Source organism: Mastigoproctus giganteus, chromosome 14, assembly GCF_048544385.1.
Source record: "Mastigoproctus giganteus isolate SK-2022 chromosome 14, ASM4854438v1, whole genome shotgun sequence".
NCBI classification, from domain to species: Eukaryota; Metazoa; Arthropoda; class Arachnida; order Uropygi; family Thelyphonidae; genus Mastigoproctus; species Mastigoproctus giganteus.
This window is the reverse complement of record NC_143588.1, coordinates 22169769-22195980: the sequence shown is the minus strand read 5'-3', so window position 1 is coordinate 22195980 and position 26212 is coordinate 22169769. Positions and strand designations below refer to the sequence as shown.

The following is a 26212-nucleotide window of genomic DNA, read 5'->3' as shown; positions in this document are numbered from 1 at the left end:
AACATCGTCAGTTGATCCCGCTATAAAGAATTTAAAAATTTTCTGGGACCACTGAGCACAGAAAAATTTTCTGAGCTATTAAAATTTATATATCTAGATTTAAATAGCTGGGGGGGGGGGGTGCTGCAGTGACTATGGACGAGCCGCCCCTGCTTGTATGACTATATTTGTCATTTAGTCTATTTTTTTCTGACAATAAGTCTTACAACCAAGGAAGTGGAAGTCTTACAACCAAGCAAACTAACCTGTGCAAAGAGTTATCTGAACCATTTTCAAACTAATGGGCTCGCTAACAAGTTAATATTTGTTTTAAAGAGTGCTGTGCTGTTGCACTATTTCAGGACTAACTGGTTTCCATAACGTAGTAGCAGGTGGTCTCTAGTGAGAGACTACCTGCTGTCTGATTAGAGACCTGAAAGAGGCTGTTATAGACGCTTCATCTTTTAAACTAATTTTCAATTTAACCTTTAGCGTCGACTATCTGTTTGAAAATAGTGCAATACCGCGATAACTAACTATGAAGGCAAGTTTGTTTTGCTAAAAAAAGTTAAAACCATTGCATTATCAATTCAGTTTATATTGTCTGGACGCAAAAAGATGGAAGAACATGATAATCCTGCAAACTTCTTATGACTTCTCTGAGGCTCTATGACTTTAACTATATAATAACTTTGAATTTCCTTCTTTTTTCTTACTGAGTAAACTTCGTTACGTAGCGCGAATTGCTCTTGCAAATTACAGCTGTGTGGCTGATCATACGGCGCTTGCGTGAGCTGGTGACTAATTTAATTTAATAACTCTTTAGAATAGTTGAGAGAGCAAAGAGAGATACGAAATGCCGATTGTGGGTACAGCTACAAAATATATGAATGATTTAATCTATGCTTAATCTCTTCCGTAAAAAAACTACTTACTGACCCACAAATAATAGAATTTCATATATCTCGTTATAAATATTCCTTAAAAAGAAGAAGAATAATTAATTTTTTAAATCCTCCAATTCGATTTTTTTTTCTCTCTGAAGCAAATTCATTAATGTTATCTATTTCTTTGACACCGTACTAGACATACATTTAAAAGTGATATTACAGTACATGACAACATATTCTATGACTTTATTCATTGTCATTTGTTTACATTTAGAAAACTGCAAAAACTACTCAACCACTAAATACACCTCTCTAAAATCCGGCATCGTGGGCATGAGGTGTCGGATTTTAAAGAGTTGACTTGTCTAAATGGTACATGCAATGTTTTATATTGCACCCACCATAGTGGCAGGTAGCAGGAACGTTGACTTCCATATTTATATGCTGCCTAAAGAACGATTGGGTAGATCACTGCGAGAGTACAAAGCACCATCTTGGCATGCACTTATCTCATGCCTAAATTTTCAGTTAAAATTTGTCTCTTTCTTTGTCCATATTGAGTTCTGATGTAACTATTCTAATGCTTAAATAACGATCACTTCTAATTAATGTCCTTGCCCAGTCTACATTTTCATAGCTATAGGCCGGCCTGGCTGTTCATAGTCCTCCACATTCGCACTTCCTTCCAAAAATCTTTATGCCATTAAAACACGCGAGCCCTTGACATAGTAATTTCTCCATAAACTTGATGTAACTGATCACTTGCAGATGGTGTTTTCTTTAGTTTTGTTAAAAATTTGAGGTTGAGTCTTTGTCCGATTCTTTTGTCTGTCTTTAGTCTTTGTCGAAATCCCTTCAAGGAGACTCCTCTCAGTTCTCTCTGATTTTCTCATCACTTATGGGGCCCGCTCCTGCTTTCCTTGCATATGCAGGTCATTTTATGCTACATGCTTTATCTACACAACTTCAGGCAGTGAATATTGGCTTCCATGCCTTTAATAACTATCTAGTCTATTTCTACAAACTGGCAAGATAGTAGGAGCATGCTCGTTCGAATCCAACTCATCTTTTTCCCTTCATCCCTCTTAAACAATTAAATTCCTGGAATAATACTGGACTAAACTCTGAAAGATCACTTCAGAGTATAAATGATCTGTAGCATTGCGAATACATGACATGAAACACAAATTGAAAATATGTTTTACTACAAGTTCTTTACTAAACATAAAATATTTTAAATTTTGGGTTATTCGAACCGAAGCTAATACACCCATATGCGTTGTCTTATATTTTTGTGTCTGTAAAAATCTTTCTCTAGTGTGTTTGCCAATTGTTAAAATAAATTAAAAATCAATCGAATGCCTTATAAATTTCAGAACATATAATAAATTTAAATGACTTCTAGACCAATGTTTCCCAACCTGTGGTTCGAGTAACTTATTGGACGTGGTCGACAGGACTTCAGTAAAACAGATTTCTTTTCAGTGGGAAATAATCCTATTAACATTGGAGAAATACATGTATACCTACAACAAACTAACATATTCTTAAGGCTACAATATCATTGTATTTAGAAAATAGTTATTAAATATATTTTTATGTTAATTTAATCTTTCTTGTGGTCCGTCGTTTCTACTTCGAATATAAAAGTGGTTGTATCTGAAAAAAGGTTGGGTAACTGTTTTAGACAATGCAAAAAAAGTTGGAAATAGAATCGGAAATTAAACCTGAAATTGATCAAAGAAGAAAGCTCAAATCCAAGACGAAGTTGGAATGATAAAAAAAAAACATTTTAGGATCCACTTTTTAAACATTTTTGGACACGCAATCCGGGCAGCGGAAAGTCAGGGTTTGAGCTGATCGTAAAGCATAACGATGAATTCCAATATGGATTTAGAAATTCTGCGTATAGATGGTTATCAGAAAGTCAAAGAATTCTTCGAATTCAAGACTTAAGTGTTGTGAAACCATTTCTAAGACAGTTATTCTCACTGAAAATCTCGCAATTCATGTACTCAAACAATTTGATGGTATCATTAGCAAATCTTTTTGTGGTGCTGAGAATTCTTACAATGTTACGCTGCATTCATGTTGGAATCCATTGAATATCCACGAAGGCTGCCACGCCATTTGATCTGATCTTGTGGTGAGAGCTTTGGTTTCTAGTTCACCCATTTTGAAGATGCCCGTTAATGGGATAAATCTGAGGGGCGAAGTGAACCCACTGGAAAAAATATCCATTGCTGATAATAATAAGAATGTCAGTTTTGTCCGTTGATCTTTCAGGAGCAGCGTTTTATGTTCATAGTCGACTCCATACAACGTTCTGTTATCTGCTTTCGTCATGCATGTAGATTAAAATAAACTGCAGCGCATTGTTTGTATGAATATATACAAAAATAATGCAGCGCATTTTGAAATGTTACAAAACATCTTTAGACTACGGGATGCATTATAAAATAAAATTTTCTGGAATGAACACACATGCTCAGAAGACTACGTTTTAAAATTTAAGTGGAGTTATAATACTTTTATTTGGAAAACGCCTTTCGATACACTGGTTAAAAAGAACATTATTATTGTCAAAGTATTAGTAAAATAAGTCACAATTTACAGGAAAGAAATACTGGCATTTAAAGGCCGCTGCTAACTTGTTACTAAAATAAATATAAATCGATTTTGTAAATAAATACCATCGCAATGTAAGAAAAATAACTCCAAGTATAGTACAATTCTAAATAATTTGCATATTTCAGTTCTTATTATTTTTTGTTTCGTCACAGATTAATCGCTTGTCTCATCTTTTGGAAAAGCGTCGGATCCCCGGGGAACATCGTAGACGAAGTAGCTATTCTGCTGAGCGACGACAGGAAGAGATAATCAAGCCCCCTGTTCAGGAAGTGAGTGAATGCAGAAATCGTTTAAAATCTTAACCACTGTTCCACCTTTTATTAAATTTAGCCCTTAATTGCATTTTGTATATTTCAAATTATTCTCACGTTAATATAATAATCCAAATTAGTATTCAATATAATCATCTAAATCAACTCGCTGTGTCATGAAATATCTAATGGTAAAAATGCAACTTTAAGCCAGGAAATTACAAATCATCTTCTTACAGTTGGTATTTAATCTCCGTTGATTATCACTTGTATGGGCAATGAAGAAGCATTCTCAAGGGCAGAAATTCAAGACAGATGAAGAACTCCGTGTCTTCGGTTCACGTCAATTCGTTACATGAGACAATTTGGTGAAAGGCAATTAGTGGTTACAACAGTTCGATGAGAAGGAAAACGAATCTTGAAAACGAATAATGTCTAGGTCAACTTTAACTACCCTCGTAGTAAAGAAGGTGAACGAGTGCTACATAAATTCCTATATACACACACTTCGTTCTGATGGAGGAATGCTGTTCGTGTTGTGCTCCTGTAATTTTGTTAAAGTTCAACTATTTTGAACTTATGTTATTCAATGCGGATGCGCTTATGCATTCATTCACCTCCACCTCTGTGCATGTGCAGGTACACTATGTAACCAGAGGGAAATCAACCACCAAACTAGTTTGCAATTACCAATGCCATATTGCAAGCATTTCAATAAAGATGCGAGCTTGTACTCGCTTACTTAGACGTTCAGGCTGCCTTCGATGCGATAAGCGTGCCATCCCTTCTCTACACGTTTAAGGAATACAATAATTTTGGCAAAAACCCATTGTGGTTCCCGACAAGCCTTCTACGAAGAGGGTAATCATAACAAAAACTGAGAACAAAAACCACCTTGCGCATCATAACCACAGAAGCTCAAGAAGTTGTCTATTTGGTGCCGAATTTTCAGAAACAATAAATCCATTTGTAACAGCTCGTTCTCCCATCACATCAGACTTATCTTCATAGGGCTAATGTGTCATCAGTAGAGAAGACAAGTTCCAAGATCAACAAAATATTTTTCAAAGATCAATCGCACAAAATATCTCAAATTACATTCTACTTGAAGCAGTATCCCACTATCATAACCTCTTTACTCAAGGATGTACCATCAACAATGTTAATAGTCACACTAACCTAGAAGTCATCTTGTATTTGAAGAGGATTGAGAGAATCTATGTGCCATTGTTCTAAGTGCTTTTTGGTGTCTCTTTCCGTCAATTTCTCGGGTCTGTCTAGTGCTATTACAGCAGGTATGTTATACCTGCTGTAACAGCACTTCCATTACGGCAGGTATACCTGCCGTAATGGAAGTCACTAATTCGTTTTTATGGGCTGTGGAAGTCTGGCGTAACTGTGACCTTCGATACAAGCTCTGAAAGGCGACCATGCAAGATAGAGAACAATAATAAATACATGGAGCCCATTATAGGTGTTTTCTGTTTAAATTTTGTAATTGTAGACTTTCCTTGATATCCTCTGATTTCTCAGAAACCTCATCTCCATCTCTGCTTTCTACCGATTAGCTCATGCTAGTTAAAATTCAATAATCCTTCAGTTTTACTGCTGTACGGTTAATGTGACATACTTCTCGCTATTTTTATAATTTTGAGCCGGTTACATTTATGAGTTTTTCTTTGATTTTGATGATTATCCGAGCAATTTTTTTTACATAAAAGGAATAGATAATAGGGAGTCTATAATAGTGTCACCCGGGAGATCAAAGAGGCCATAGGAGCTGATATTAGTACAAGACGCGTACTAAGACGCAGGGAGCTGCGTGGAATCCTATTTCACAGAACAGCTGCGACACACAAACCAAATGTAATTGGACCCTGGAACACGTTGGCAAGCTGAGTTGTGATGCACGATTTTCCTATATGGTGGCTACGTTTTCGGTCTGGCGGATGTCCAGAAAACTTTAATTACAAGTTGGCCGAGGTGCTGTCACCATCTGAGAGTGTTTCTTGTGGTTTTAGCTTGGACCATTGGTCTCCTGAATAGTGAATTCTATACGGTACATTGACATTCTGAACAATTCTGCTCTTCCTACACTTTGGATTCAGTATGAAGAAGTGGGAGTGGGGGGAAGAAGTTTTTTCTTTCAGAATGGACATTTTACTATGTTGTACTGCACAGTCGGCAGTAATTTGGAGACATGGAGGTGCAAAAGTTTCATTGGGCTGCTCAGAGAGCAGACCTTAACCCCACTGAACACCTTTCGGATGAAATGGCTTCGGGCAGGGCCAACACGCCCGAAATTAGCTGTGTTGAAGGAGGAATGGACTAAAATATCGTCCTTCCTCTTATCAAAGATCGGTTCGAAGTCTACCGAAACACTTTTACTAGATAAATATTGAGCCAATAAAAGATTCTTTGACATATGTAGGCATGCGTTTTTTCTTTGTGTGTGTGTGTGTGTGGCAAATACTGGTGTCTTCCTTTCGAGAATAGCACTGATTAAATCTTTTCAAATTTCAAGTGAAATGTAATCATTAATGTACGCAGTCCATTACATTTCAAGCGCGTTAGCAAATACGTAGTAATATTTCATGATTTATCAACAAAATAAGTCAAGCCATCCACATGAAAATTTGGTACAGAGATTCCTAAAATGTTCTAAGTAAACTAGCATTTGGAAATGGATTAAGGGAGATTATAGCTTTCCAGGGCCCACCGAAACATAAGTTGAAAATGTTATATCGATTGAACTTTTGACGTGAATACGTCTTTAAGTTCCGTCCGGTAGAGGGGGGGGGGGGTCTCTACGAAAACTCTAGCGACCAAAAAAAAAAATGGCAAGATTTGTCGCGCTTATATCTCGTAAACTATAAATGATAATCTAATGATTTAAATTTTGTTGGATAGAGGGTTTTTGTCTGTATTTAAAATGGTGGGTAGTGGGGTGTGCAGCGGTGAGGGGGGGGAGGAGTAGCGCTTGCGCGTGAACACTGAAAATGGCTTGATTGATTGATTGATTGATTGATTGATTTAATTTTTATGGCGCAAAAACAGCAGGGTTATAGTGCGCCAGGAAAATGTTAAAATATAAAAAGGTAAGACTGGTAATTTGTAAAAAACTTACGTCGCCTAAAAATACATAAAATCATATAAATAAATAAAATCAGTACAATGATAAAAGCAAATTATATATTTCATATGAGTGTATACATATTGATCAACTTTAAAAATTTAAAAACTGCTGACACATTGTCGTTGTCATTTAAAATCTGACTGAGTGTATACGGTTCAGTCAGATGGGTAAAAGCAGTAAAACGAGCATTTATAAAACTGGAACAATCACATAAAATGTGTTGGACGGTTAAAATGGTGTCGCATTGCTCACACATAGGAGGGTCATCAGCCCTCAGCAAAAAGGAGTGTGTTATATGACAGTGTCCTATGCGGAGCCGAGCAAGAACAACTTCCTCCTTGCGATCCTTGCGTAAGCTGGACCGCCAAGGATGGATCACAGGCTTAATTCGACGCAGCTTGTTCGTAGTAACCAGGCGATGCCACGAATCATGCCACTCAGAATGCAGGTTACTACGGATAACTTGCCTGTAGTCTGTATAGGGGACTAACAGGTCAAGATTATCCGTCAGGGCTGCCGATTTGGCTGCATTGTCAGCCAAATCATTTCCTCTAATCCCGATGTGACTGGGGATCCAGCAGAAGCGGATATCGAATCCAGTTGTATAGAGATTGTATATTATCTGCTGAATTCGGGACAGGGTTGGGTGATTAGTGCGTGACATCGCTGATAAAGCCTGCAGTGCACTCATTGAATCGGCATAGATAATACACCGTTGGTATCGGTGTTTTGTTATGTGATCTAGAGCTAACTCTATCGCATGCAGCTCTGCAGTGTAAATGCTGCAATCAACGGGTATCTGCTCTGATATGGTTTTATCTGGAAAAACAGCAGCAGATCCCACATACGATTCTGACTTCGAGCCGTCTGTGTAAACTGGCAAGAAGTCAGAATGTTCTGCACGGTGTTGTGAATAGAGCTGAAGGTAGACAGAGGCTGGAGTATTAGACTTCGTCGCAAGTTTGAGCGAGAAGTCACATGCTGGTGTTTGTGCATGCCAGGGTGGAAGGGGCTCCTTTGGTGATTGAGCAACCTTGTCTACCGACATGTTAAGCTTATTGAGTAGCTCCTGAACACGAATGCCGAATGGCCGATTGGCAGTACGTCGTGTGTTATAAAGATTTTCCCATCGTGGCTCGAAAACGGATGTCCACGTGGGATGGTGTGGTAGGGACTTCAGCTTGAAGGCATATTGCAGAGACAACTGCATTCGCCGAAGCGACAAAGATGGTTAATTTGCTTCGGCATACAGACTTTGGACAGGCGAAGTTCTAAAAGCACCAGTAGCAATACGGATGGCTTGATGATGGACGGGGTCAAGCCAACGAACAGCGCTATTTCTGGCAGATGAAAAGACCTGAGACCCATAATCTAATTTTGAGCGTACAAGTGCACGGTACAGACGTAGAAGAGTGCAGCGGTCTGCACCCCAAGAGGTAGAGGAGAGAGAGCGGAGGATGTTAAGCCCTCTCGTGCACTTTGTGCGAAGCTGACGAATGTGTTGGACAAATGTCAGCTTTTTGTCAAAAATGAGTCCCAGGAATTTCGCCTCTGATACTACTGGAATGGTGCTTTGTCCAAGTCGTAATTCAGGCTCGGGGTGGAGGTTACGTTTGCGACAAAAATGGACGCAAACGGTCTTCTCCGGTGAAAACCTGAAACCATTGGCCGTGGCCCAGATGTTATCACGGTCAATAGCTTGTTGCAGTTGTCTCTCAATAACCCTCATATTGCATGATTGAGAGAATATGCTGAAGTCATCGACATAGAGTGCACTGTTTATAGTTGGAGGAAGTTGTTCCGAAATAGAATTTATTTTAATGGCAAAAAGCGTAACACTTAAGACAGATCCTTGTGGTACTCCCTCCTCTTGGCAAAAAGGCCGAGAAAGGGAGGATCCTACACGAACTTGGAAATAACGGCAGGATAAAAAATTTTTAATAAAAATTGGAAGGTGGCCTCTTAGACCAAGGTTGTAAAGGTCTTTTAAAATACCAAATCTCCAAGTTGTGTCGTACGCTTTTTCCATGTCAAAGAACACCGACACCAAGTGTTCTCTTTTTAGGAAAGCATCTCGAATAGATGTTTCCAGTCTAATTAAGTGGTCCAGTGTGGACCTGTTTCTTCGGAAGCTGCACTGAAAGCGGGAGAGAAGGTCGTTCGATTCTAAATACCATAAGAGACGGGCATTGACCATTCTCTCCAATATTTTGCACAGACAGCTGGTCAGAGCAATGGGACGATAGTTTTTTGGACATGTAGGATCCTTTCCTGGCTTAGCAAAAGCAAGAATAGTTGCCTTGCGCCAGGTATCCGGAAAATGCTCTTTAAGGAAGATTCTGTTGTACAGGAAGAGCACATGGTCCATGGATTCTGGTGAAAGATGGTTGATCATTTCATAATGGATGTTGTCTGGTCCAGCAGCTGTAGCCTTTGTACGGGCAAGTGCTGTTTTCAGCTCATTGATATTAAACGGCCCATTGTATGGGTGGGAACCCTTTGATGTGAAGTTAAGGGCCTGTTTTTCAATGTTGTGCTTTAAGACCAGAAACTCTGGGGAGTAAGATGATGTTGCAGAGATGTTAGAAAAAGTTTCCCCAAGAGCATTGGCTATTGCAGTAGAGTCTGCAATAGTACATCCATTATATTCAAGGACCGATGAGGGGTGTGCTGTGTATTTTCCCTTCATTTTCCGGATTTTTTCCCAGACCACCTTAGTACTGGTCGTCTGGGTAATGGATGATGTGAAACGGATCCACGATTCCCTTTGACTCTGACGGCGGATGTAGCGTGCTTTGGCTCGGGCACGTTTAAAGGCTAATAGATTGACTGTGGTAGGATATCTTCGAAATATCCCCCAAGCCCTGTTTTGAGCCTTTTTAGCTGCTGTGCATTCTGGATTCCACCATGGCTTTGGAAATGGAGGAAACCGGGTGGATGTTTTTGGAATTGTGGTTGTAGCTGCATGGACAATATTTTCTGTTATGCACGTAACTGCATCATTGATAGGCTCCTGACTGAATGTAGAGTTGTCAAATTTTGCCAGGTGTTGAAAGGCACTCCAGTCAGCTTGATCAAACTTCCACCGCGGTAACCTGACAGGAAGACAAGGTCTCCCAGTAATTAAGGTGGTTATCACGGGGAAGTGATCACTTCCATACAGATTCCCTTCTACCTCCCAGGTAAGTGAAGAGAGAAGAGAAGGCGAGCTGATAGAGAGATCAATGGCAGAAAACGTACGGGTAGGCATGTGGAAGAAGGTGTTTGTTCCAGTATTTAGAAGGGAAAGGTCATTGTCATTTAGCATACGCTCTATGACTCGTCCCCTTCTGTTGATGTTAGCACTACCCCACAGGGTGTTATGTCCATTAAAATCCCCGAGAAGTAAGAAAGGGGGGGCAGCTGCGTTAGAAGATCATCAAGGTCTGCCTGGGTGATGTCAGTCCCAGGTGGCAAATAAATGGAGCACACAGTTATTAAAAATCCCACTGAAAGGCGAATTGCAACAGCCTCTATGCTAGTTGTAATTAGCAAGGGCTGCACTGGGGTCTGGTTACCCACGAGGATAGCCACTCCCCCATGTACAGAGCCATCCGCAATTCTATCCTTTCGAAAAACTGTGATGTTGTGCATGGTGGGATCATCATTTGCCTTTAGATATGTCTCCTGCAAGCAAAAGCAAACTGGCTCGTGCTTTTGCAGGAGGGCCTTGATGTCATCAATGTTTCGCCGAAATCCACGACAATTCCATTGTAGGAATTTAGCCATTAGTTTGGCTTGGTGGGTCCATCAGGCGGCTTCCGAGGTGCTGAGGGCTTACTTTTATCAGTCTTGGATTTGTCCTTTTTGGGGAAGAATGGACGCTGTCCCGTGTCCATTTCTTCCTCCGCGAAGAGTTCCAAGACTGACTCTTCGGGTACCTCCTTCTGCTCGACATCCATCTTTTCTTGGGTACTAGGGGGGACTTCCCCTTTCTTATTCTTTTCTTTCATAATTGTCTTTGTTACTTGTGGAGCATCAGGAGGTACCGATATAGGAGTGGCAGCTGATTGGTCCTTTTGTGCAGGTTTTTGAGAACTTAAGAGATACCGCGCGATGGGAGTGAAAGACTCCTTTGGAGGAATGGTCATGTCCGTCTGAGTTCCGACGGAACATCTCCCTGCTACCTTCTGGGCGTAGGTAGGTCTGTTGGTATTCAGGGGTTTCACCGATTTCCTCGCCTCCTGGTATGATATGTTAAGCTCTGCCTTCAGCCGTTGAATCTCTTTTTCTTCTTTCCACCTCTGGCATGCTCGTGAGTAGGCCGGGTGTTCGCCTTCACAGTTAATACAGGTGGGTTTTGCGGCTGAACATGCTGTTGTTTCGTGGTCCTTTGCACCACACCGGGCGCATGCAAGGACTCCACGGCAGGCCATTTGAGAATGTCCATACTTCTGACATTTAAAACACCGTAAAGGGTTCGGAATGTATGGACGTACTGGACAGTTGATGTATCCAGCTTTAATCTCATCAGGAGGTTTAGGAGTGTTAAAAGTCAGGATAACGCTCCTGGTTTTAACAATTTTTCCATCCCTTCGCGCAGTGATTCTCTTAACGGCAATGACTCCCTGTGGTTTTAATTCGGAGCAGATTTCCTCCTCGTATACGTCGAGAAGGTCCCACTCCGAAATGACACCTCTAGATGAATTGAGTGTTCTGTGTGGTGTCACTGTTATAGGGATTCCTCCGATTGATGTTGTTCGGAGTAGATGTTCGGATTGCCTGTCATTTTTAGTTTCAATTAAGAGGTCTCCAGAACGGAGCCTCTTAACTGACTTGGGTGAACCTGCTAACCCATCCAACCCTTTTTGAATGAAAAAGGGCGACATTTTACCAATCGGTTTTTCACCGGTTGAGTGCATTATTAGGAACCTTGGTACAGGCCCTGATGTTACTTCTGTTCGCTGCCTCTTTGTACTAATGATACTATCTGGGTCTTCGTCTATGTTTGCAGATAGGGACCGGGTTGGGGCCCCTGAAGAAATATGTTTATCAGGATTCATATAGGTTTTTAAATTGTTCAGTGCCCGGGCTCCCCACCCACCACGGAGCCCAAAGGGACGCCCACTACCCGGCATGCAATAAATGCGCTCGGGAGTGGGACGCCAGGGCTACCCAGACACTATACCCGCACCGCCGCCAGCCTGAATCCTGTCCCTCGGACCATGAGGGTAGGGGCGTGGCATTGACACGGTTGACCCTCGCAGGCGAACCTACTAGCCGATTGATCCTAGCCGGGCCTTCCAGGACCACCCGTCTTGTCGAAGCAGGGGCCAAAGTGGTGTATTGGAGCTGGGCCCCTCAACCACCAGGATCCCCCTTTCCGAATTTCCACGGGTCGCAGCGCACGGCAAACACGCCGGATTCCATTGATGTAAGCCCGGAACCTAGGCTGTGGGCGTTGGATCCCAGTGACGCTAGTCTGGAAGTCCAGCAGCGTCACTGGGAGGTCCCCTCACCACGTACCGGTGCCCACGTCGAGGGGCTGAAAATGGCGACGCCGCGCGGCGTTTGGGCAGTAACTTTGGATTGCAAAGAGATATGACGTTGAAATTGGTGTCGATTTGTAGAGAATAACAGGATCTACAATATTATTTAGCAATAATAACCGACAAAAAAAAATTTGTAAAGTTATAAGCCAATAAGTGTGCCGAGTTGAAGAAAATTTTCATAATGTCGAAAAAATTGCAAAGGAAATATGAACAGAAATGTAAGAAACGTATATCATTGGAAAGAAAAATTTAAAAGTTCAACGTGAATTCAACTTGAAGTACATTTCTACATCACCCACTACTCTAGGCAACACTTGTATAGCTTTAACCTTTGTAAGAAACATCGATGTGAATACTATGCCATATATATCTTACTTCTCCTATCATCGGCCTTTGATAAATAAAATTATACTTCACTTATAACCACCACATCTTACCCTTCTAATAACACAAAGCCGGATTCACGCCTTAAACGATTGCGGTTGTGTCCCCGTACACAACCCACCCCATTTTTTTTTCCTAATTAAATGATGTTTAAACATCCAATAACATACTTCCATTACAAGTTAGGTAATGTACGCAGTGCGTTACATTTCAGACTCATTCTGTTTTTTTTTTTCTTTTTCTGTGATTATCTGAAGTGAAAAGGTAAATATATTTATCTTCTTATCTGTTAATTACTAAAATTATAACTTTATAGAACACAATAAACTCTACAGTCTCGAAAAATAGCTGTTCAGTTTAATTACAACTGCATATATTATTTATTACTCTCCATCAGTACTTTTAAAGTCTTTTTCTCTCTCTGCATGCATCTCCTCATAAGCAGACAAAAATGTACAAATATTTTTGTGTTATGTAAGCGCGTAGGAACTGTCTAAAGCTTACAATATTTCATTAAAATTATTTTAAAAATAAAAGAAATAATTTCCAGATTTTTCAATGAAATTTGAGATTGCTCGACAAACCTTTCTACTATATGAACCAAAAATGAAATTTAGTGAAAATCCGTCTACTGGGAGTCCAGTTGTTACATGCGGACGGACGGAGGGACGGACGTTGTTAAAGTGCTTAAAAAAAAGGTAGATTCCCCAATACATGCTACCTTTTTCAATAATACTTGAAAAAAAAAAAAAAAAAAAAACACGGCGTATCAAACTTCTTTTTCATTAAAATACATCTTACAAAAGTATTTTTTAAAGGGAAAGTATAGTACCAAATCAAGTGCAATGCCCATACAAAAAATTCCGCTGCTACCATTTCTGTTTTGTGTTGTTTTGATGTACTTTTATATCTCTACGACCTTCTGCCATTTATACTTCTCAGAAGGTCGAATCTTCAAAGGTCAGATGTATTAACTGCAGTCTCCAACGGCAGAGTAGCGTGAATCTCAGTTTCCTGTTCTACTTTCATCATAATGCCTCTTAAATCCAACTTGTCATTGTGTCTCTGCAACTATTCTTTCGGGGACGTCTAACAATTTCAAGATGCTGTTTCCGATAGTGTCAAGCATTATATTTGTGACTAAAGAATGACTGCCTTTATTTTCTGGCCTTAGCCTGCAGCTATCTTGAACCTAAGGAGAACTGTTCCGTGCATTCTCTAACCTCGTGTTTGCTATTTAGTACCTACATGTAAGATGATTTTATTTGCTTATATTTAATTCTCCAATTTTGGAAAGATAAATTTAAAACGAATCCGATATAAAAATAAATAAAAACTTGAAAAACAGGAGGGACGATATATAAGGCGATATTTATCTCAGGCGAACTTTTGGGAAGAGCACACCATTTTTCGAGATGGACGATCAGGTGTGCGTGTCGTGCCATAGTTCCACTTTCTGTAATCATTCTTATACTGCTTGGAGGAGATTTTTCGTGGAACTCTTTTCTGCTTATTATTCTATCTGAACCCTTTTGGCTATGAGGTGCTTTAATTAGTTATTTTTTAATTATTATTATTTCTTGTTTACTTTTATGTTAAAGTCTTATTTATAGCCGAGTGTACACAATTCAGCAATACAGCTTTCTGTCTTGAAGAATATTGTTTATTGCTGTCCCCAGATCTAAAGGTCATTTGGGAATATCAGTTCAAGTATGCTGAAGTCAAGTGTTCAACACGTTAGGCGTAGGTCATAGATTGTTATTGATAACTGTTACTGCCAACCTGAACAATTTCAGTTTTTTTTTTAAAGTTTTATACATTTTGTTTTTCCGATTCTAAATTAAGGCTGATCTGTTGATCTGACTCTGCATCACGCTTGCTGGACTCTTATAATTACTACTGTTATTATAATTTTATGAATGCGTTCGTTATAAAGGTTTTAATGCAGATTTATGTAGCTAAAAGTGGAGAAATTCAGTTCTTTTTTTACAAAAGAATGGATGTTCCTTCAAACTAGACGCTTGACTATATTTTCAGCCCAAAATCAGCTGAAATATCTATTAAGTTTCCTCTTAATCCAGACTCAGTGGATTAGCTGTCGATATAGATACAAATTTTCTCCTCCACCAAAATTACAGTACAATGCAGCATTTTTTTTCCTTTGATATTTGTTTTTGAAGTTCTAGCTCTCACTTCTTTATACCGCACTATATCTTAATATAAGTGATCTTTGATTAAGATCATTTTGTGAAAAATCCGAAATAGAGTCAATGCACTGAATTCTTTTTTATATTTTGTATTAATCTTCCAAACACTTCGACCTGAAAACTGTAAGGGTTAAAAAGACACGGAACAAGCAACCAACCGATTTATACGTATTTTAATGCCAGAGACAATAAAATTTAATTCTGAACAAGTCATAAAACAGAAGCAGTAAAGCACTCAATATATTTCTTTGAATATAAATAAAGATTTAACTGTAGATTAAATTAATTTAATATCACACCGTTTTATATATTTTTCTGCAAATGGACATAATGTAAATTTGTTAATATGTCAATGTTTACACACACATACAGATATAGACTTACGTATATTTGAAGTGCAGAAGTGTTACAGATGTGATATTCCTTTACTCTTTTAGCTACAACAAAAACTGCACGCTGTCCAGGAAGAAATCCATGACATTTCAGAAAAACTAGATGACGATATTTTAAACACGAATATGTCTCTAAAAGATAATATTATCGAGTTTCCCGGATCTAAAGCTGCCCTCTATCAGCGGTTAGATCAGCTGAAAGAAGAATTCTCGGAGTTAATGACAGAATTACGCAGAAGAAAATCACTTGCCGATGGGATCATAATTAATGTAGAGGTAAGCTAAATATCTATAATCCTACAGTTATATTCAAGCTCAATGTATACGTAATGACAATTTCTCTCTTTTAGTGCTATCGCTTACTCAGTAAACTTCGTGACTTAGCGCGAACTGCTCTAGCAAATTACAACTAGGTGGCTGTCTGCGCTGCTCGCAGAATTTTAACGAAGTAAATTTGTTAAAATCAGCATCGGATAATTTGATAACCCTCATTGAAAATGTCAGTTCTTTATGCTTTATTCAAACACTGAAGCTTAAGATTTGTTGCAAACTGATACACGTACTACTAGGTAAAATTGGTTTAAAATGCTATTAAATTATAGCATTTTAAACCAATTATGGCACAGTCATGAAGATTCAACTTTTTCCAATATCCGAATTAGTTTTCTTTAAGTTACAATTTAAAACTCATTATTTGGACTACAGATTAATACCGCTACAGATAAGTATGTAATATTAATACATAATTCAAAATTATTACTCAATTTACGAAATACAATGTTATTTTACCCGACTGTTCAAATTTAGGAAGAAGACCTGGATGGTGGATTACGACGCCCGAGGAAAAAAGTGCAGGCTTCGGCAGTTCGACGAACTAGTCTTACTTCTGTTTTATCTACTGCATCAACCGCAAGACCTCTCACTACACCAACCACACCGCATCATGCTTCCTTTGTCATGTCAACACCAAATCTTGATTCATCTGTCTCTCCTTTCTTGAACCAAAAACCTGTTCCATTTTTCAGAACTAATCAGGTAAGAACGAATCTTACTGGAACATTAGATTTATTTTAGAAATAAAATTTGATTTTATTAAAATGAGAACTGCATTTTAAGGATTTCATCAAATGGCTCACAACCTTTGTTGTCCTTGTAACCCCCGTCAGACAAATCCGTCGTTAACCCAATCCTAGCATATGCATTCAATGGCTAGGACATACGAGGCAGGGTAGAAAGAAATACGCTTTTATTAGACGCTTAGACCTATCAATAGGTCTAAGCCTCCTATCAATAGGTCTAAGCGTCCGGCAGGAGGATTCGGTCAGCAGCAAGGTCTGATGACCGAATCAAGTATCGACAAGATACCTGAAACGTTACTCAAAGTATATTAGTTTAGGTAACACCTAAATAAAATATATTAAAACTCCACGTGCAGTAAGAGTGGTAATTTAGATATATTATAATTTAAATGGATAGAAACCACGTAACGTCCTTCCCTAACCATGTTAGAACTCTGTAAAGATAATTTTACGGTAACTGTATAGCCAAATAACAGCTTACATTTGAGCAACCCTCGTGTATTCCTTAAATCTTTGAAAATTTCTTATTTCTGTGCTGTTTTGCGAAAATTTCTTAAAAAACCCCTATGATCATAATACCACACTTCGTCTTTTCAACAAGGTTCTCCAATTATATGTTAAAATTGGGCATTGCAAAAGAAGGCACAGGCGTCTGTGTTTATTACACCCACTATCCTGAATACCAACTCGCCAATGACAATGTGATGAACAAATGCAATGTTCATATAGAGTTTCGCACTCCCCTTTTAGCTAAATGCTCCACTAAGAGCCTTTGAACAGCTCAAATATGCAATGCTTCCCTGAGGAGCAATTTTCTATTTACACGTATTTCAAAGAAGGTGTCACTACCCTGGCAGCTATTTCGGTAGCTTTCCATCTCATCGGAGAGCGGGCGTGACATCAGATATTATTTTTCGCACGTTACAGGGACGTAAACATTTCCCTGTCGTATTCATCACGTTCATCACAGCTTGTTTCGTCTGTTCATTTGCTAACAATCATGAGAAGAAAATGTTGATTTATATTCTTATTTAAAAGCGCCGCAGCATTTCCTCTGTTGTAAATTTTCACAAAAATGAACAAAAGCCATCATTACATAAGAATACCAAACGAAAATGATCGCTAAAAAAAATTGACAGTCCATTTTTATGAATTCTTAGTTATTGGAGTGGTCTTCACACCATTTAAACGGAGCTTCACATGAATCTAGGAAAGAACACGATTTTAATTGCAATGTGAACCCCCGCCTCCCCAGATTTGAAAAATTCAAATATGGGCAACTATTTTTGGAAAATAACAGCAAGTTGCACTTATGTGCTGTTATTTTTCATTCACATAAACCCACCATTTCAAGCACTGATCGCTGCACCAGAGTCAAACCGGACTTTCATCCCTGAAATTGAGTAGAGTTATGGTATATTTAAAATAACGAATCTTAAGTGACCCTTAAAGATGAGTGTCACTGCCAACTCTCCTTATCATATTATCAACTTCTCCAAAGTTGGTAAGGAGAAATTTAGACTGCGTTATATTTTTCAGGCGGGAAAGATAGGTATTAATGCTCCCTAAGAAAATTGTCACAATTTCTAGTTATTAGATTAATTTATTTAAAAATTTCCTCACTATGTAACCTACTCCAAAAATTACAACAGGTTAATATGCCCACATTCTGAATTCCTTATATATTCTTTATATTTTTCAATTACAACTGATTAAATGATAAAGTGTAATGTCCTTTTTGTCAATCGCCTTTTTTTTAAATACTATTTGACTAACATTGGTAAAATTACAAGCAAAGAAGCAACTGCTAGGGTCTGATAGATTTTATCAACAGAGTTGAGAGTAAATCCGAATCCTCCTTCCCCTCATTACGTTGAGGGGAAGACCACTCTGGAGTTAGGCAATTTGCAAGTAGCTTCCAAATTTATTAATTCAAACAATGTCCATTACATACTGTACCTTATTATACAATCCTAGCATTAAGCATCTGTACTGACTAGATTTAAATTATATACCACCATTGGGGATTGCTACTAATAGTTCTGCTAGGCAACAGACCACATTGATGTACTGCATGCACATTAACAGAGAATGCGGCGTTCAGAGCGAGAGGAGTTCAAATGTGCACTACGCAGAGTGCACATTTGTGCTTCTTACAGCGGAACGATTCTCTCCAGCAGCAATTCACCACCATAGGAAAAAGGTGTAAATCGACAGCTGTATGTCACTCCTGCGAGTGCACAGATAGGCAGATTTTGCCGTGAATGAAGATCTGGCGAGAAAAACCATCACTCAAGACAAGCGCAGACATTTATCATACAGATACAAAATATAGAATATCATACAAAAAATTCACATAATGAAAATGCCCACGTCTAAGTGTATTATATAGAGAATGAGGTACACACTAAGCAATAACGCACTGAGAAAATCCTTTTCAAAGCCTGGAAGCTTTGGTGGTAAAATTCTTTCTCCTAGAACACGGTGTCCAGTCTTGCTCAAACCTGCAAATTATGGAGATAAAGCAGACGTGCTTGCTGAAGGTAATTTCTTCCTAGCTTAAGCTGCAGACGAAGTTTCTTTATTCCTGTCGTTCCAACTAACTTTCTCTTCTTATCAATAGATTGAGCAGTCCGTATCAAGCAATCCACTTACAATTATCTCTAACCAGTTCAAGCATCTATTCTACATTGAATACCTAAAAGCATCAGTTCAGAAAATTACGATTCCAAGCTCATCTCATTCACCATTCAAGTCCGGATTCCATGTTTCTATTTCTTTTGATTTCAACCATCAGTTTTGAAAATTCACAGCTCATGAAATCTCTCCTTAAAAGTTCATCAAACCATTTCAAAGGATCTAACACTTTAGCTTTGAATTTTAAACAAATGTCCCCTTTCCGTTTCGAGGCTGTGAATGACATCGATCGTATTGTTCCATACATTTCTTTACAGAGCTTTCAAATAATTTGGACATGTATTACATCACACAGAAGGAGAGAACCAGAATTAGCTTGGTGTAAGCTCGCACAAAATGAGCCATTATCTCTTGAATAATAACAGCTTAAGGGTGGATCTGTGTATGACAGACGATGTGGCCAATGAACTGTATATTAGTCATGAGTCTGCCTTCTACCAGACATGATCTACCTACTGCATATGTGCAGAACGTGTCGAAAAGAGCGCCGAATTTGGCTAGAGCTGAAAGTACTGAAATTGGGCTGCACCAAAAAGCGCGCCGAAATTGGTTATAGCCAAAAATGACATATTTTTTTCTCTAAATGGCGAATCAAATATTTACATCACTGCCTTTCCTACGGTAATATCAACAATAGTTAGCAGGTAATAGTTAAAGTTAATGTTAATTAATATTAACATTTGCTCCAAGTGACCATCGTGCGATTACCTTCTCTGTGGCTTGTTCTGCACAAGTCTACAATCCTCTATTAGGGGATCTTAGATTTTCTTTGAGACACATCATGTGGAACCGATTTGATGACTCTGTCAACACTGACTTCTCACATAAGCTTCGTCCACTAATTCACAGCTTCTGAATTAGCTTCCTATGTTAATGATATACTCTGCCGTGCCTGTAATAAAGCAGCCTAAAAGATAATTCAGTCTTCCAATTTTACTCCTTGAGGAAGCTGGAAACTCTTTGATTTGTTAATAGGTGCGTTTTAGGAGTAATTACCACCGACATCACAGAAGCTGACCACCTCCTGACGTCAAAAGATTAAAGCGGAATATGAGATACTCAAAAGGAATTATATCAAGGCTATCACTATTTGTAAAATTAAATCTTCGCAGAACTTGGTTGCTTCCACTAGCAATTGGTTCCTTGTTTATTGCCTTACCCGGAACAAATTACATTCTCCTGCTGTTCAATGTCCCTTACTTGCAACCAATACTGAGACTCTCACCAAGAAGGACACCATTATGGACGACACACTGCTTCTTTCTGATCGCCCGAAGGATGACTTGCCTGTCCATCAATAAATGAGATTGCTCAACGACTCCTGCACTTTTGAATCTCAGCCTTTTACGCAACTGGAGGTGGACACTGTCCTAAAAGGTTAATAAATGTGGCTGTACAGGTAGACCTTCATGAGGATATCTTTATTAGGCAATTATACAAACTCCTTCTATTGGTTCTTCCGACAAATGACTTAGTGAAAGTACTTTTTCTGTTCTTTGAAAAACAGCTCTTCCTTAAATTAATTCCTAAACCTTCCAACATCTCGAGTGAGAGATCCTTTTGTCCTATTGTTCTGTTATCTCATTTAACCAAAACACTTGAACGATTGATCGTTATAAAGCTCACTTCTTGTTTGCTAATAACTGTCTTGTATTAACTGATAAATATCAATATGGTCCCTCATCTGGACGAAATACTGAATTAGCCCTTGTTGAATTTCTTTCTCGAGTTCATTCTGCAAACTTTAAGTATGTCCTTGCAATTTTGGTTGATTGCTCTGCGGCTTTTGATCTATTATGGTGGTCTAGTCTTGCTGATTGCTAACTAACTAAGTCTAACTTGGAAATAAATAAATGGAACATCTTTCAGAGAAAGTCAAAAAAATCTACTTCAATTTGATTCTGTGGTGTGGCTGTTGTGTCACGTTAGAAAGCTTACAGTCTCCAGTCTAAACAGTCTCCTTAACTGCTCTCTGTCCCTTGATTTGCTCTTTTTGTACCGAAGTTGTGCTTCTACATCAGGTATGCTGTCCTTGAACCTTCTTGGATATTACTGTTAATGTCAATTCGATCCCAATGCAGAGAAAACAAGCTGTTCGAACCTTTTGAAGCGGGCATTGGCAAGACAGGTCTCCAATGACCTTGTTACCTTAAAGTTTATCCCTTACTTAGACAGGCACCACTCATGCCGTCACTATACATGCTGCGCTGATCGGTGACTTCACTCCTAGGTGATGTGGTAAGTTCACTTGTGGAGAAAGAGAGGTGGTTATGTTTTGAGAGTAATGGCTGGAATTATTGATTAATATTATCTGATAATCGAGGGTTTTTTTTTTTTTTTTTGATGTGTTATTTGTTTGGAAAACTTTAGGATACTTCATAGTTGCTTTCAGGTAAGTTTTATTTGATTAATTTCATAATAATATTGAGATTGCAGTTGTATAAAGTTTACTTTATCGGAGGCAATGGCGGGAAACGCCGCCATTACGGTCGTACATTGCCACCGTAGTATCGGTGGCAGTGTAAAATTTAATGGAATATGGATATTCACTGGAACAAGTTAAAAGAACAAGTTAAAGGGGTAACTTTCATGTTTTCGAAGAAGCCAAAATCGCCTACTAAGTGCATTTGAGTCATCAGTTTTATGCCAAATTTATATAATAACATAACTATGAATGACAGAATTTACTTAACGTGGAGTTCCCACAAACGTAAACCTTTTACTAACGAAGTGTTTTTTTGTGTTTAGCTTACGGGCACACGACTCTCCATCGTGTGGACATTGTTCCCGTGGAGGTCATGTTTGCAGAGTGCCCACACAAGGACGAGCCACTGTCCTGTGTAAATTTCAAACGTCGCAAACGTGATTTTCAGTATTCAGCACGAGATCCGGTATGTCCAGAATATCAGCGTTCATTACAAATGATAATAATTCAAATTTAAAGAAATCTATTGTTAAATTAAGGATAATGCCCATAAATGGCCAAAGATTGTATCAAATGAAATCAGAGTAGCTGATGACGTTAACGGTATAGATATTATTGCTATACAAGAGCCTTATTGTATTAAGGCTCAGTATGAGGAAGGAGATCCAAAAGCTGGAACAGCGGGAATGAACAATAATATTGATATAGTTACAACATATAGTTTAAATTCTAAAAATGCAGTATGTGTTATGATTACGTATTTTTCAATTTAATTTAATTTCAGTTTATTGTTCACCCTTTGTTGACTTTAATGAGTTTCTTAAATATCTGGAGCATGCTATGCAATATCTTGGAGATAGCAAAGTTATGGTATCTTCAGAGATGTAAATGCAAAATCAAGTTACTGGTATAGTTCAACGACTGATCCTAGAAGGAAATTTCTGGAAGAATTTGTAGTCCCTGGGGCTATTATATAAAATTTCAAGAGAAAAACTGCATACAGCTGAGCTATTTGGCTCAGTTCTTAATAAGACAGAAGAAACTGTAGCATGGACAGATAGTATTGATGCAGTAATAAAAAGGTTGTTTCCTACAGATGATTTTTCACATGATTTTTGCAATATCATGTGGAAATACGAGAAACAAACATTAACAACGCAAATGTTAGGAGATAAAAACAAGATTTATTATAAACAATATGGGTTTACTGCAAGTAGAACTTGTGAGAATGCTCTTGCTGATTTTGTTTCTCATCCATCAAGTTATGGTGGATGCCCTCAAGGATCTGTTGGGACGATTACTGTGGAACATCATACTAAATGAATGGCTTGAAAGAGGTTCTGATTGTTGTAGAAATATATCTTTTGCAGATTACCTCACGATCATCGTTCGAGGTAGATCAAGGGTAGACACAGAGAAAACTTCTAACTACATCCTTAATAATGATTAACAAATTAATAATAAATACTAGTAAAACAAAAATTATTTTTAAAACTCATCTAGGTCACAGAAGACCACCACAAATTAAAGTTAATCAAATAAGTTAACCTTTCATCCTCATTTAACATATATGGCGGAGAAAATTACAAAGTTCTCAGAAATAATTAGGATTTCAAGAGCGGACTAAGGCCTTTCTAGAAAAACGTTATTTTTATATTATAAAGCAGTTTTACCTATTGCCACATATGCATCAGGAGCCTAGTTTTATAGAGCTGGAACGGTGTATCATTTGAAACTTGTTTGCAAATCTTAAAGTTCAATGTTAATTGTTGTCAATCGTGAGACAGTATGAACTGTCGCATTACAAATATTAGCTGGAACTATTCCATTGGACTTATGTTCTTTTTCGAGGATTATGTTACAGAATTAAGAGGGAGATACCAACTTTATACTGAGTTTGATCTACAGGCCAATCCAAAGAAAAAACATTGGAATGAACTTATTAATCTATGGCAGACTAGATGGGACAGCTCTTCAAAGGGAATGGTAAAAAAGAAGTTTTATACCACAAGTTATATTTTACTAAATGAGTTTACAAGAATATGATTTTCTATGGGAATAGAAACTTCATACATTATAAATGGACATTGGTCCCTGAATGAAAATTATTCCAACTGGGACTACATGATACATGTGGTGCTGTAGAAAACTGAAAGCATGTACTTTATGACTGTCCGTATTATGTTGACTTACGATTGCAAATGCAAGACTGCGTTTCTAATTTCTGTCTTGGGGAAGAAGAGAATCTTCTCTCCACCAGAGCAACTTTTCAGAAATTAAAATAATTTGCTACAGAAGTGTTTAAAAGAAGACAGATGGTTATTGAAGAGAGGGGACTTCTAATAGCAGTTAAATTTCTGTCTATATGTCCTCGTCTCGTCTCGCTGCTTCTAGGACAGCTGAGCCCGAAGGATCTCAGTGTCTCATCTTCGGCCAACTCAGCAGCTGTTCCCTCACGTCTTCTCCTGTCCGACCGATTTCTCCCATAGATTCTAGATACTGGGCGCGAGAGAGAGAGAGCATTTGCTATGGGAGAAATCCGATTACCATCTAGATTCTAGATGGTGATCTGAAGTTTTCCCAGGATCCGGTATACAGACGAGGAATACTCCGTGACCACTGGCCGAGACCACAACAGTCTTCCTCTGTGGTCTAATAAGTTATATACTCAGTTAATTTCTCTTAGGAAGTAATCATAACTTTATGCATTCTGATCTAAGAACCTGCATACTACTGGTCTTCCGATCCGAGCCTGACTGGAGGGTTTGTCTACGCCTATTTAATTCAGGCACATCTTAGTGTTCTATAAATATCCGAACTTGTGTGCTTTGACAATTGTACTGTAACCCATGTCTTTTATATATTAATTTATACTGTACTTTATTATTATGTTTCCTTACACGTTACAATAAAGATACCCCTTATTAAAGATAATTTTTTAATTTTCTCCTTTTTTTTTCTTCCAGATTAGATATGGCAGAAGAAAATCTGATTTTAACTAAATTCCCCCTATTTGTTTATATTGTGAGAAGAATCAATGCACATGTGGAGTAATAATTTCTTTTAATCAAGTAACATGCTTCGTGGATTATGTATAAATCATGCATATTATATATGTATAAATGAATCACATTGACTTTGGATAGAGAACAGTAATTCTCAAGTAGTTTCCAGATACATAACTATTTTTTTCCTCTTGATAAATGTGAATAAACAGGTGAATATTGTACGTTTGGGAAAGATACGCATTTATTTACAGTTTTAATGGTTTATTACGCATTTCAGTTGCCGAATAACAACAAATCATACTTGAATTCAATAGTTAATACAAAAAAGCATTACGAAACAAAAAATTAAAATTAATTTTTAATAACTAAATTAAAAAGCATAACTAAATTAAAGTAGTTACTAAAATGTCACACAACCATCACTTATAAACTTAGTCACCTTGTCAAAATGCAACTGATTGAACTATATTTCACATTTTATTTTTTTCAATCAAAGTACATATGCGCAACAGTTGACCATTTACAGCGCATGGAAACAGAGAAAACGAAAATGCAGTTAATAGTAATACATACAATATAATATTTACATTTATATATTTACACCAATATTATATAATCATAAAACAAATAATAAACAATAAATACAAAACAACATATTTAACAATTATTACTATTAATTATTGTTTATTATTCTATTGAATAGCAAAATGTAATTCAAGTAAAAGATATGCATTATACAATTTAGGGCAGACAGTTTGCTCCATGGGAGATAGCGCCGAAAAAATAAAAATTACTGAGAATTTTTTCTCTAAGGTTTTAATATTTTAATTTACATTGAAATACAAAGTATATCATATTTACTCAATGCTATTTTTTGATCAACGGGCATACTAACTTTCTGGGAAGGGTGGGGGAGAGGAAAATATTTATTAAGCATCAATATAAAAAAATAGAAGAAGAAAAAAAGCAGTCTATTTGTATTTTTTTTTTTTTTTTTTCTGTTTTATTTCTGGCTCTTGCCAGAAATAAGCGTAATGTCTTTTGGGTTTTCTTCTGTTGCTTTGTCTTTGGCTGCAGAGCCCTTAGTGGGACTCTGTGCTGCCCGCCACAACCACTGGGAGGTAAGCCAGGCTGCAGATCATACTCTGGCGGGCCATAAAAAACAATAAATAAATAAAAAAACTTTTTGTTGAAGAGAGCATACAGCGAGTAAGATCTCAGGCAGCATTATAGGGAAACCAGAAACTGATACACGGACGCCATTCGGAAAAGTAAGGAACGAACTTGGGAACGCTTAGTGACAACAACTGGAAATTATGACCCCTGGGGAACAGTCTGCAGTCTATCAATAAACTCGCTGGGTTGTTGTTTGTTATTTGGTTTTTTAGGAGCACTAGCAACTAAGGCCATATTGCTCCGGGGGATATGCGGTGGTCATTCCCGGACCTTTCGGCATCCTACGTATTTGGTGGTCACGGGCTCGAACCCCGGTCTAATCAAGAAGCGTGTGCTACGCACTGCTGCTCCTGCTCACCTGGCTACGGAGGCGCGAACTCCCTGGGGAGGGGGGGGTTGTGACTACCACACGAACCCCATAAGGTC

General features: G+C 38.1%; 1 protein-coding gene across 1 annotated transcript in view; it reads left to right on the top strand.

The window, feature by feature from the left end:
* The window catches only part of LOC150075011 (uncharacterized), a 46665-nt gene extending 22012 nt beyond the window's left edge, over nt 1–24653 (top strand). The window contains exons 4-7 of the mRNA XM_090388278.1: nt 3653–3769; nt 15447–15677; nt 16209–16436; nt 24569–24653. Of these exons, the coding sequence (XP_090244404.1) occupies nt 3653–3769; nt 15447–15677; nt 16209–16436; nt 24569–24604 (612 nt within the window). The 3' untranslated portion in view covers nt 24605–24653. The remainder of the gene's footprint in view (nt 1–3652; nt 3770–15446; nt 15678–16208; nt 16437–24568) is intronic.
* The last annotated feature ends 1559 nt before the right edge of the window (nt 24654–26212 follow it).